The sequence below is a fragment of the Caenorhabditis briggsae genome (assembly GCF_000004555.2).
Source record: "Caenorhabditis briggsae complete genome, chrIV, whole genome shotgun sequence".
Taxonomy (NCBI): domain Eukaryota; kingdom Metazoa; phylum Nematoda; class Chromadorea; order Rhabditida; family Rhabditidae; genus Caenorhabditis; species Caenorhabditis briggsae.
The window spans coordinates 3180042-3193136 of NC_013487.2; the positions used below are offsets into that span (position 1 = coordinate 3180042).

Consider the following 13095-nt stretch of genomic DNA (forward strand, 5'->3'; position numbering starts at 1 on the left):
AAATCCCTCAAACTCCAATTTTTCAGACAAGTCTGTTAGTCTTATTTCCAAGGGTGTTATTTCGTAATTCGGCTCACGATTCCAGTAATTTCGGAGTTTTATGGGGAATGACAATTGGTTATTTGGTGGGACCGGATGCAGAAAAAACCGAGTATTTGAGGTAAGAAATCCAAGTAAAAAAATAAATTAGAGAAAAAGGACACCGTTAATTGTTTCTTGAAACTGTCAGACCCTTGAAACCATTTATTTGAAAGTGTAAAAAAATTCAAAAAAAAAAGTACAGTACCAGCCAAAATTAGCATGCTTCTTGAGCATTTTTAGAGAAGGATTGTTTGAAGGCATATTCGAAATGCTAATTATTTTTCGAAATTATCTGACTCATGAAAATGCATGTTTGAAACTGTAAAAAATGTTGGAACATAAGAGAAAAACAGTCTATTGTCAAAGATTACAAAAGTGCTTCAAAACTGTCCGATTTCTGCGAAAATGTCAGATTATGATAAACAAAAATAAAGCTTCAATTTTGTAATTTACAACTTTCTTTTACAAATTCATCCAAATAAGATAAATCGCTTTAAACTTTCCCCCTTCTTAGCACAGTACTATTTCATGGAAAAGAGGTTTATCTCATTTGGACAAAATTGTACAAAAAAATGTCAACTACAAAATTCAAGCCCTTATTTTGTTTAGTATACTCTAAAATTTTCAGACGAATCGAAATATTCTGGACCACTTTTGTAGGGTCTTGCCTATAATTTTAGGGCTCTTTACTGTACAAATACTTTAAACATAACACTCAAATTTTGCAGAGAAAGCATTCTAACCAGCTACAACTTATCCATGGATGACGTCACTTATGTCGGATCTGTTTATTGGAGGAAAAAAGAAGATGGAGGGGAAGAAATTGTCTTGGATAGTATAATTGCGATGGTAATTTTTATGGCTATGATGGTAAGAGCAGCATTGAACTTTGTATTGTTTGGTGAAAATGTCGATTTCATGAAGATATGAAAAAAAATAGTCAAAAATCAGTGCATACAGTAATCCTCACACTTGTATGTACGGTACGGTAGTCATACATCCGCAATTTCTGCAAACACAATCACGGCAGAATGCAGACCTAAATTTGCTCTGTCCCTCAATCTTTAAAAGATACTAGAAATGATCCTTCACACACAAGTTAAATTTCAACAATGCACGAAAAACGGATTGCCTATATCCTATCCCATTAAAGTTATCAGTGAACTTCTGTTCTGTTTGACGATTAAAAACTCACAAATCATTAAAAATTGAAAATTCTCTCCAAGTGGCCAATTTCTTTGATCCGCCAATACACAGAAGCTTTTTTCGTAACTATGAACAAACTGAAAATGGATTGGTGTACTTATATCGAAATATCAGAAAAACAAATTTTACTGCGTCTTTAGGGTCTCAAAATACGATCAAACTATTCATACATGGTGTTTACAAGTTAAAGGTGGGGGGGGACATGAAAAAAATAATGTTCTCGAAAAATGTTCCATTCAAAGCATACATGTGGATGGCCGGGCCGGCCCGCTTGCCTCAAAACCCTCGGCCCGCCCGCTGGCCGGCCCGCGGGCCAGCCCGGCCCGGCCCGCTCGGCCCGCCTAGGACAACTTTTCGAAAATGTTACTTTTCAAATGTGCCAATATATTTTTAATAGCACAAATATCAATCCAATGGCATACAACCATCCGAAAAAGTTAATTTAATTGAATTTTTAGCAAAAAAATCTCTAAAATTTCGAAATTTTCAAAAAGCGGGCCGGCCATATGTAATTTTTTCCGGCACGGCCCGGCCCGCTTTCAGAAAAATCTCAGCCCGGCCCGGGCCGGCCCGCGGGCCGACCATCTTTTCCACAAGTATGGTTCAAAGATGCCCCTCGAGGAGTTGAATTTGTGAGGGCGATGATTGAGGGTGCGGCGCCGCTACCGACTGAGCCACGCGGGCAAAGAGAAAGCGCACGCCCGATTGCATACCTCGGCATAAACACGCGGAAGATGTGCAGCATTTACGCAAGAGATGTTAGTAGACTGCACATCTGTTGCGACATTGCTGCACAACTGTAGGGGATGTGTAGGGCAGTTGATGCGCGAATGTAGGATATTCAGCCGATAGCCCCCTCCCCCCTCGTTTTTCGCTTTTATCGCACTTGATTGAAACAGTTGTTAAAAATACGTTTTTAAAAAAATTGAAAACTAAAATAAATGAGGGGAATGAAAAAATACAAAAAAAAACATTATACTATTTAGAAATGAGTTTATTTTTTTCGCCTCCTAGCTTGATCTCAAATTGATTCTCAATACATTCGTCTTTTGAAGCCTTAGCAGTTGAGTGTCGCCTTCTTCCTTCCATCCTGAACCGGGTGTTTGGCTGAGGGTGTCGCTTCTATTCGAATGTCTGCACGGTCCGACGCCTTCTCTCATCCGACAGTTGATTTCATAGCGGTCTGTAACAGGAAACACGTTTTGAGAGTAAATATTTCAGGTTATTTATAATGCTATCTTTTGAGAAACGAAAATTCAAGGAAAACAACAGAACTTTTCATATAATGATTGTTTTTGATCAGCCACTAGCAGTGTGTCTTTTCGAAAAATGTGTTTTTATCAAAGAAATTCCGAAAAATTTATCGAAGTCGTGTCGAAAGTATACACTGGTCACTAGTTATTTTCACAGCTTTTCAAAATTTTAAAAATAAATCTCACCTGAGAATAGCTCCAATTCCAGTTTTCGAAATTATCGTTCGTCGGAGATCAGCCTGTGACGCAATCTTTCGGAATCTGAGAAAATAAAGGTTGAAATACACAAAAAAGAGCCTAAAAATAACGTACCTGACAGAATTCGTAGAGAAAAACGCGGAAAATTGCGCTGGCCTCGGATACTCTCATTCAACCTACAATTCTATATTTTTGTACTTTTTTAACGGGAAAGAGCATGCAAAAAAAATAAGGAAGAGCATGCAAAACGTTCCGAAACAATAAGAAAGTGAATTTTATGATATAGTTTTTGAAGCGAAAATTCTAATAAAAATAATGAAAACGATGTAAAAATAGCTGAAATATTCCAGAAAAATTGAGCTGCTAAACAAGGCGCACCTCCGTAGTTTCGGAGTGTCGTAGCAGTAAAAGCGGGGCAGTTCAAATATTGGCCCTCCAAACACGCTTGCTTTTCTAATGTTTAATACAGTCGATGGATTTAATGTAAATTCAAAAAACTTCAAAGAACAAAAAGAAACATCATTTTTTTCAAAAATATATGCAACTTCATATCAGACTAGTTTGGCATTTTGTTCTATTTACGCATAATAATTCTTTTTTTCTCGGAAAAGTAATCTCAGCATGATTAGAATAGATCATCATCAAAAACGTAATTATTACCTAAACAAAATATAGTTTTTTGGCAATAATAATTCTGAATATACCTTTGAACTTTCCAAGCTTTAAAGTCACCTAACAGCCTACTTTGACCAAATTTACCGTATTTCTTCTTATATAGAAGACCACTCATACTGTCAGCTTTAATCCCAGTTTTCTTGATTTCTGGTAAAGATACGAAAAAGGTCAACTGACAAAATGTTTATCATAGTATTACCAATATTTTCTCAGTTGACAAATTTTTGATACCTCTTGTATGCACCGAGATAACTGAGCTGGAAGTGGGTGATTGGTGTGGGGCTTCTAGGAAATAAGAGGAAATACGGTATCTCGCTTTTTGTTAAAGGAATCAAAAATTGTTCAACTGACAAAATATTGTTAGTATGACGATCAATGTTTTATCAGTTTATTACTTCTTGATATCTTTCATAGGAAATGGCTTAATCGGTTTGGCTGTTAGCAGACCCTCCTATTAGAGGTTTTAAGATAACTTGTATCACGATTTCATAATCCATTGTGGTTCGGACAATCTGCTTTCTTATAGTCTCAGACATTAATAGAGTTTTTATGGTCATTCGCTGTGGAGTGACAGCATACAATGGCTAATCTTTACGGAAACAATACTTCTGCATACTTCTTGTTGAGATTAATTAATCGCTATGTTCAAACTTTTATTTTGTATAGAATCCATTTAATCCTTCAAGCACTTGATTTATGGGCATTCCCCCTTTTATCAGAAAATAAGAGTCAGGTAAAAAGTCAATCTTGATTAACTGAATTTGTTTTTCTGCTGCACAAATGCTGGATTAGTGATGTTCACTTGCTGCGAGAATGCTGCTGCGCGCTCTCACACCAATCTCCCTTATATGCTGTACGTGATTGATGCACTGATGCTGCGAACGTGCTGCGAGCCTCAGAAAGCTGCACAACTGTAGTGTAGACGCTGCACATCTGTTGGGATCGCCTAAGTTGCTGTACATCTGCTGCGAATTTTTACCGAGACATAAAGGCGAGGACGACAGCTGTACGCAGAGTGACATTAAGCGTTGTACACCGTGACGGTAGAATGCATACTCTAACTACAAAAAACTACGAAAAATCTCCTGTCCCCCCACCTTTAAGCGAAAACTACCATAATTAGTTACCATAAACTCCCAAAAACTCACCGGTCCCGTTACTACATCAATCGTTGAAAATAGCATTGCAAACAGTGAGAAATAAATCATCAAATGCCGATAATTACCCATTTTCTTTGGTGATTTCGTGATAATTAAATAGATTAGGAGGGAATTCAAAAAGAGAGAAAAACCGAATGATGTCCATTGGACCCCGTTTTTGACTTCTTGGTAGGTATACATTCTGGAAAAAAGCTCTTTTCTTCGTTTGATGTATCAAAAAAAAGGAAATCATGAAAGTAGGGAAATAAAGATTGAGAAACCGGAAAAAATGAGATCACTTCGAAGGAGGAGTAAAATCATTCTGTAACTCCGAAAAAACTCTACGAACTCCTGTCTTCATTCGTTTAACTTAAAGGTGAGGGGACATGAAAAAAAATAATGTTCTAGAAATTTCGTTTAAATATGCCCCTCGAGGAGTTGAACTTGTTGGGTTGATGATTGAGGGTGCGGCGCCGCTACCGACTGAGCTACACGGGCAAAGAAAAAGCAGTCGCCCGATTGCATACATAAAGGCGAGGACGACAGCTGTACGCAGAGTGACATTAAGTGTTGTACACCGTCACGGTAGAATGCATACTCTGGCCCCAAAAATCCCCCGTAAAATCTCCTGTCCCCCCACCTTTAAAAAGCAGTTAAAATGAAACTTGTTGTTGACATTTGAATAGTCTTATCGTTACTATCAAAAAATAACGAATTAAGCTTGAAATATGATATTAAAAAACCGAAAAAATTTAAAAGAGGTATGATGAAAATAAGTGAATGGGATTTTAGACCGTATTAAATGATACAAAAAAAATTCAAAAAGTTTAAAGACGGATTATCAGTCAATGTGATGGACACAAAATGAAAAAAAATTTTAAAGCATTTGAGAAGTCAAAAATACTAAATGACTAATAACGAATGGCTGGAACTCTAAATGATAAATTATAAAACTGGAAAAAAATATTTTTAAGAATCAACTACGAAGCTCAGTACCTTCAATGTTTTGCCCACAAGTTCAACTCCTATAGACGCAATTCTAAATCGTTTATGCATTATGTACCTTTCTCATATCCCAATACTTTTTTACAGTGAATAAATAAAATAGGGATTACATAGGTTTAAGCTATGGACAATCGTTTTTGGAAACTGAAAAATCTGAAAAAAAGCACTAATGGGTTTAAGACTCTACGTAATGTGAATATAAGGATCGGGAATCAGAAGTGAAAAGCTAAACACAACGAAGAAAGCATTCATTAAGAGTTGAAAGAAAAGGAGAAACTGAAGATATGGTATAACAGTGATAATTCTTCAAAAGTTAATTTTTTTCTCAGATAAATTCAGATTTTAGGAAGAATTCGTTGCTAGTAATGAATGGAAAAAAAGTATTCTACACTGAAACTGCAGGCCGATCAAAAGTGTTTCATAGACTCAAAATAAACTAATTTCGAGAAATACAAAACTTTTTCTAGATTTTCAAGTTTAAACTGACACAAGAAATCAAAAACTTATGACTTTAGCTCCTATTCTGAAAACAATGACACTGAAAAAGAATTGTGAGGAAGAATAAGCGAAATTGGTCTTACAAGGGAAGTGTTTTCAGACGGGGGTTGAGAATTTGCCCAAAATTTGTGAAAAGGTACTTTCGAACATGCTGAAAACGGTGTCAGCAATATCTCATCCCCGGAACCAATAGGAATCGACATATGGGCTCTCAAAGTGTTTTCAGTGCTAAATTTTTACCAAAAACGTGCATTTTTCAAGCTTTAAAACTTGTTTTTTATGATGTTCTCGAATAATGTAGAATTGAGAAGTTTCCAGAGGGTAGAACTTTCGTTTTTTAACTATAGGATAATGTAAGAACCGGTCAAAAAGATCATCAATAAATTTTTCATCAAGTTCTCATAAAATCTTCTTTCTACTTTGAAAATTCATCAAATTGTATCATAAAGTGTCTAGAGGGCCAAACTGGAAATCAAAAATTCGTTTCGAAAAAAGCAAAAAAGTTTTACCACAGCGAGGTTCGAACCAGCATATTCACTCCTAATGAGTCACCCTCTTACCACAACACCACACAACCGACATTTTCCTCTGGCGCGGAGGGCGTAGAGGAGGGAGGGGGATAGAGGAGAGAGGGAGAGCGCGAAATCGGTATAAAAATTTCAGACGAAGATTTTAAGCTTCCTGGTGAATCCGGGGACGAGATATTTCTGACATCGTGTAGAGGGAGTCTCAAACTATAAGTACTAAAATTTTGAGCAAATTCTCAACCCCCGTCTGAAAACACTTTCCTTGTTAGATTAAGGAAATGGATATTCTTTTTGAATCTAAAGCATCTTCTGGAAAGTGCTAATGACTCTTAGGAATAAGGACATAAGGATTAGAAATCTGTGTAAGGTAAAAAAAAATTGAAGACGAAAATGCCTGAAGGGTTTTAAGGGACCAGTGAATCGGAGAAAAATTTGGAACATATGATAATTTTCAACTTTGAAGAGAAGAGAGGATATAAGAAGAGTCAAGTTTCAACTTTACCAAGTGAGTGAATAAGCGATGTTTAGTTGACTGATGTTTAAAGAATGACAGTTTTCAAAAAGTATGTCGAATTAAATTGTAACAAGGTTGCTCTCCAAGTTCCATTTATAAGATTATTTCGAAAAAGCTAAAGATTTTTTGGAGTTATGGTGTGCATTCTGTGAACAACACATTTACATAGACATTTCTATTTGCTTCTCAAAGTTTTTTTTTCTCTGTTTCTTAACATTATCATCCATCAACTCATTTTCTAGTTTTATTATTTGTCTGTTGATAAAACTGAAAAAAAAAATTAAATTTACGTAAAAACTGAAATAAAACTTTTGACTTACAATCAGATTTTTTCAGAGCTTTTTTTGTGACATTTTCTTCCAAAACAGGTGAAAAACATGAATGAAAATATCGAAAATAATGAGAATTTTATGAGTAAACAATATACGGGAATATGTCTTGTTTTCGTTGTTTGTAGTGTTGGTAACAAAATATGAAAAAAGAACTGAAAACGATAAATTCTGGAGTTTTCGAAAGGATTATTGTTATGAAAAAACTAAATATATGAGTTTCTTCTTTTTTTTGCTTAAATTTTTGAAGAAATAAATTTTTCCAAAACTTTCAGTTTCAAATTTCTCTTTTTTTTAGATTTCAAAATTTTCAGTAATTTAGAGACTACATTTTTTGAAAAATGAGAAGCGAAAATTCTGAAAATTTAAAATACGCAGTATATTTTTCTAAAATTCTCTTTTTTTTAATCCTATTGGATTGAAATTTTCTGAGAAAATGAGACAGGCAGAAAAAAAAATGAAATTGAGCAATAATGCCGTTTTTTCTGTTATTCCCAATTTTTACTAGAACTCTCTAGAACACTGAAGACGTCAGAAAAACTAGAAATTCAGGATCTATGAAAAAAACTATTTTTTGATGAGAAATTAGAGAAAAATTTAAAAAATTGAGTTCAAAAATTACTGTTTTTGAAACTTTATTTTTTAGAAGTGATCAGGATTCTGTACTATGAAGATATTTCGAAAAATTTGAAATTCCAAATAAAACTAGTCTGACTTTCCTACTCTAGATATATGTACTTTGATAATTTTCGAAGGAAAATGCTCAAAAATCAGGATGAACCAATATTTAAGCACTTATTTAAGCACAATTTTCAGGATTTCTTGTGAAAGACACACCTTCTGAATCCTTTAATCTCGAAACCACATGATTCATGTGATGACATCCGTTCAATTTTGTATTCTGATCCTTACCAATATTTTTATAGTCTATTTTTCACGATAATAACGTCCAATTATCAGATGACTTTAGGAAAATTTTGATGACGTTGGAATTTGGATTTTGGACCTGAAAGTTTTATTGAAATCGAGATACAATGAGGTATGTGGGAGTTGCAGGAGAAAAATTATGTGGAAGGTTTTTTTTAAAAAGAATATGGGATTGTAAAAAATAAGAAGACAGTATTGTCAATAGATAATTTTGCGAATGAAGACAGTGTCACGAAACTGTAACAGTTGTTTGCCGGGATTCACCCCATCTCAAAAATGTTCTCAAAAATGAGACTACTGTGGGTATACGGTATCTACAGTAACGCTCTATCTGTAACTCCATCCAGACAAATCCAATTGAATTGAAAATTTTAGGGTAGTCTATTTAGGTACCCTGAAATACGAAAAATTTTAAGAAATGAGATTACTGTAAGTTTGGAGTTTTACTTTCAAAATTTTTCTCATATTCCATTATCTTTCATCATTTGTGACTATTATTATGATTTATCATTTCGTATTTTTAGAGGCCCATGAAACTGTTAAAACATTCAAAAAAAATTGGCAATCCAAGGAAGAGAAAACCAATCCAGCTGAAATTATGTATTGTTTCAAGTCACATAAATTCCATTAAAGAATGCTCATAAACAATGTTTTGTAGTCCTTTAAGTTACGATCTTCTAGAATTCCTTCAATGACTTTGGAGTTAAAAGCGAAAGAATAAGTTTTGAAAATTACATATGAATTTATAAAAACAGAGAAAAAAAGCTGTCAATTTGAATAAAAATAATACGCTTAAAAATATTCAATTGCAATTAGAAATATGTCTGGAGACACTGGTTGGTTCATCATCAACCCCAACTCGATTTCTTGGTTGACAACAGCCGAGAAAATCTGAAAAACAGTCAAAATTGGGGTTATCAAAGAATATGTATTATAGAATTACATGATCAGTAATGAACATTGCTAAGGAACTATCATTGCAGTTTCAAGAAACTTTCATTTTTTTGAAAAACAAAAAATTCCATTATTATGTGAACAGTTGACCCTTGAAACATTCAAAAAACTCACCAAAAATCGCGTATCGATAATTGTCGATGATAAAAATGATTGGCAACGGATCGAGTGCCGGATACAGCGCATAAACAAACGTCACGATTTCTCCACTGACTTCTAATTGAATTCCAACAAGAGGAAGTGTTAAATAGAGACCAACGGGCATAAATATGAAAAACATTGGAATTGAAGCCTGAGCAACAAGAGCCTTGTATAGTTGTTTTTGGAGATTTCTGGTGAATGAAGACTCCCCTTCGTAGATCAGTGTCTTGATTCGAGTATAGCATTTGGCGGCGAAATAGATTAGGATGGAGAGGGAGATTCCCTGGAAATAGAGGTTTTGAGTTTGATTATATCGGTTCCTATGAGAGATATTGAAAATCTGTCAACTGAAAAAGTGTTTGTCATAATGTCACCAATATTTTTGTAGTACAAAAATTTTTGATATCTCTCATAGAAATCGAAATATTTAAACTATATTTGGACCTATTTTCAAAGATCCGACGCCTCTGAGCTACGGAAAATTCTATAAACTAGCAAGAAAAATTGCAGATGTTTTCGATAATATTTTATTAAAAGTCCAATTAAAATAAAAAAAGTAGCTGAAACAGGAAATGTTTGAAAATATCCAACCGGTCTATGAGATATACAAAAACTTATTTTTCAGTTGATTTTCGGCCATTTCGACCATTTTGAGGAGTCTAGGGCACCGACCTCTGTAGGACACCCTTTTTGACCAGTTTTTGTACTGAGAAGTGGTCAAAAAAAAGAAATCAACGAATAACTAAAAAAAGTAGGCATTATAAAAATTCTGCGATTGAAATAAAAGTTATCGAGGCAGTATATTTTGTTAAGTTTAGATACTTTGTTTTTTCACCAAAATGCATTTTTTGAAAGATATTTCGAGAGCTTTGTGAAACGGAAATTATTTTCCTGTTTCAAAAACTGATTTTTGGCACCTCCAGCAAGCCCAACTAATGGATATGGAGACTGATGGAGATCATTTGGCCGAATTTATGTACAAAAACACAGTTCGTTCAACGAGGAATTACATTCTGGCACCAATACCTAGCCTAGGTGAAACAGTGAGACAAACTCGCTCCACTGATAATTCACCAAAAACCCACACCTCCTTACCATAATACTAAACAAAATGCCCATTCCAAGAAGCCCAAATTTATTTGGGATCGTTCTTCCAGTTCCTTTGTCTTTCAGAAAATAAATCGATCCAATATATGTCACATTGTTCAGATCAATTTGATAGTGGTCTTTCATGAGTTGTCTGAAATAAAAATTTCTAGTTTTGTTTCGAAAATTTTAAATTCCCCACCTAGAATAATCCATCGTAATCTCATTTGGAGCGCAAAAATATACGGTAACGGCTGTCCAAACTGCTCCAACTAAACCTGGAATTGTCAACCAGCCTACTAGATATTGACCTTGAAAGTAGCGTAACTTTCCTTTTCTGAAAAAAATATATTCAAAAATTTGAAAGAAGAATTCAAAGATAACCTTTCCAGAGCGAAATATCTGAAAATGAAGTGAATAGCGATAGTGGCAAGAATGCATCCAAAACAACCACACAATGAACCTGAGATCAATATTTAAACCGTCAGCTTTGAGCTCAATTATCTTGATTCCTGTGAGTGATATTATCAAAAATTTGTCAACTGGTAAATTATTTATCATAATATCACTAATATTTTATCAGTAGACACATTTTTGATATCTCTTATAGAAATCGAGATAATTGAGCTTGAATTTGATGGTTTGACTGGGCTTCTATTATAATAGATCAAGTAAATTTTATAAATAATTTTCAAAACGGACTCACTCAGCAGACATGTCTCTCCAAATGGTCCCAAAAATGTATCCTTGATTTCAGTGATGACAATGAATCCGGGACCGGCAGACAAGATGTACTGAAATCTTTCTCGTGAAACTATCAGATTATTGATACCGGTTTCAAAGAGTTGCTAATACAGAATATTGGAAATGGGAATTAGCATTTTTGGCATAAACGAAAATTTTCAAAAAGTTCTAGAAGATTTCAAAAGATCCTAGACGATCCTAGAAAATTCTAAAAAATTTTTGAAGATCCTGGAAAATCCTAGAAGCTCCTAAAGATCCTAGAAGATCCCAAAAAATTCTGGAAGATCCTAGAAGATCATAGAAGATCCTGGAAGATCCTAGAACATCCTAGAATATTCTGGAAGTTTATTTAACTAAGTTTCTTAAAAAGTATTTCAAAATGTTTCTATTTTTCTGAAAATTTGAGAGTATACTAAACAAAACTAGAGCTTTAATTCTGTAGTTAATAATTTTTCAGCCAAATTCTACTCCGGGGAGATATGCCATTTGAAATCGAAAGTGCCGAAAAGAAAACTGAAAAGCGAGTCGTGACTAATAAAACCGCTTATCTCGCTTATGTTGGATTTGTACAAAAAAAGTTTTCAACTACAAAAATGAAGCTCTGTCTTTTTTAGTATACTCTGAAAATTTCAGACAAATCAAAAAATCCTGGACCACTTTCGTAGAATTTCAAAGTTTACTATTTTCCATTGAAAATGTCAAAATCTGGGCACTTCTTGGAAAAATTTTCCGTTTCATAAAGTTTTTATTGTTGAAAAACGCAAGTCAACAGTCAATTATCTTTTTTTTTGTTCCGGATAACTTTTTTTTCGAAAAAGTCATTCCGCACATTTCTGGCATCTACAGTATCCCACTTACCGGTTGCAACAAAATATCCAAAATTGAGAAGAAAATCGCGAAAACGCAGAAATAAATCATCAAATATTTGTAGGAGCCGAGCCGTTTTGGCGACCGTGTGCATATCAAAAAAATCAGGATCAGATTTGAAAAACACGAAAAAATGAAAGCGATCGTTTGAACGGACGACTTCATCGCGTCGAATACCGTTTCGTCTTTCATTTTGAGTTTCAATGGAAAAAATGGGCGGAGTCAAATACCTGAAAATTTAAATTTTGAACTCTATTGAACTTTTAGATGAAACGGGAAAAAACGAAAAATTTTTGAGACCAAAATTAGTTCAAAAAAGCGGAAAAAAAATTGGTCAATGCTCGTGATGAGTACTTTGAAAAAAATGTGAATTGAAAAAAAAGTGGGGTTAGAAAAAAAATGGGTAGAAAATGGCATGAAAAAATGAAATCATATTAATCCTTTCACTACAAAAAAAAAGAATTATCAAGAAATCGAGTTTTCAGAACATGGAAGAAAAAGAAAACAAAGGAATTGCTGAGCTACTTGCTATTAGTCATTTTTAGCTTTCAATAAAACGTTCCATTTTTACATACAACCGGGCCGGGCCGGGCCAGGGCCAATCCGCGCCGGGCCTGGATTTATGAAGTATCCATTTTTTTTTGATTATTAGGTTGGCAGGAAAGTAACTGTCTATTTTTTTATTAGTAATTAACACAAACACAAGAATAATCCAGAATTAGCAATATGCACTGTCGTGATCCACAACATGTTGGCAATGTTCAGGTAACTTGTGGGTACCATCCCTCCAAAAGCCAGCTAGTGGCAAGTCAAAGTATCCAGTCCATTTTTTCAGGCATCAATTGTGTTAAATATTCGGAGAGATACAACCTCATCTGGAGAATACGAAAATTTGCACCATTTATGTGAAAAACAGGAAAAAAGTGAATACTTTGATTCGTGACTAGCTGG

At 34.4% G+C, this 13095-nt stretch overlaps 2 protein-coding genes across 2 annotated transcripts in view; both read right to left on the minus strand.

Moving 5' to 3' along the window:
• Cbr-str-164 overlaps positions 1 to 2909 on the minus strand; it is a gene marked incomplete at both ends in the record, with an annotated part of 7196 nt that extends 4287 nt beyond the window's left edge. Inside the window, 2 exons of the mRNA XM_045244955.1 lie at positions 1277 to 1364; positions 2853 to 2909. Of these exons, the coding sequence (XP_045094610.1) occupies positions 1277 to 1364; positions 2853 to 2909 (145 nt within the window). The remainder of the gene's footprint in view (positions 1 to 1276; positions 1365 to 2852) is intronic.
• A 6245-nt stretch (positions 2910 to 9154) lies between these two features.
• On the minus strand, positions 9155 to 12336 carry Cbr-str-163 (the record flags this gene model as incomplete). Its single annotated transcript, XM_002632700.1, has 7 exons — positions 9155 to 9243; positions 9421 to 9730; positions 10543 to 10687; positions 10736 to 10870; positions 10918 to 10996; positions 11240 to 11327; positions 12136 to 12336. The coding sequence occupies 7 exons, from the start codon at positions 12334 to 12336 to the stop codon at positions 9155 to 9157; spliced, it is 1047 nt and encodes a 348-aa protein (XP_002632746.1).
• Between the last annotated feature and the right edge of the window lie 759 nt (positions 12337 to 13095).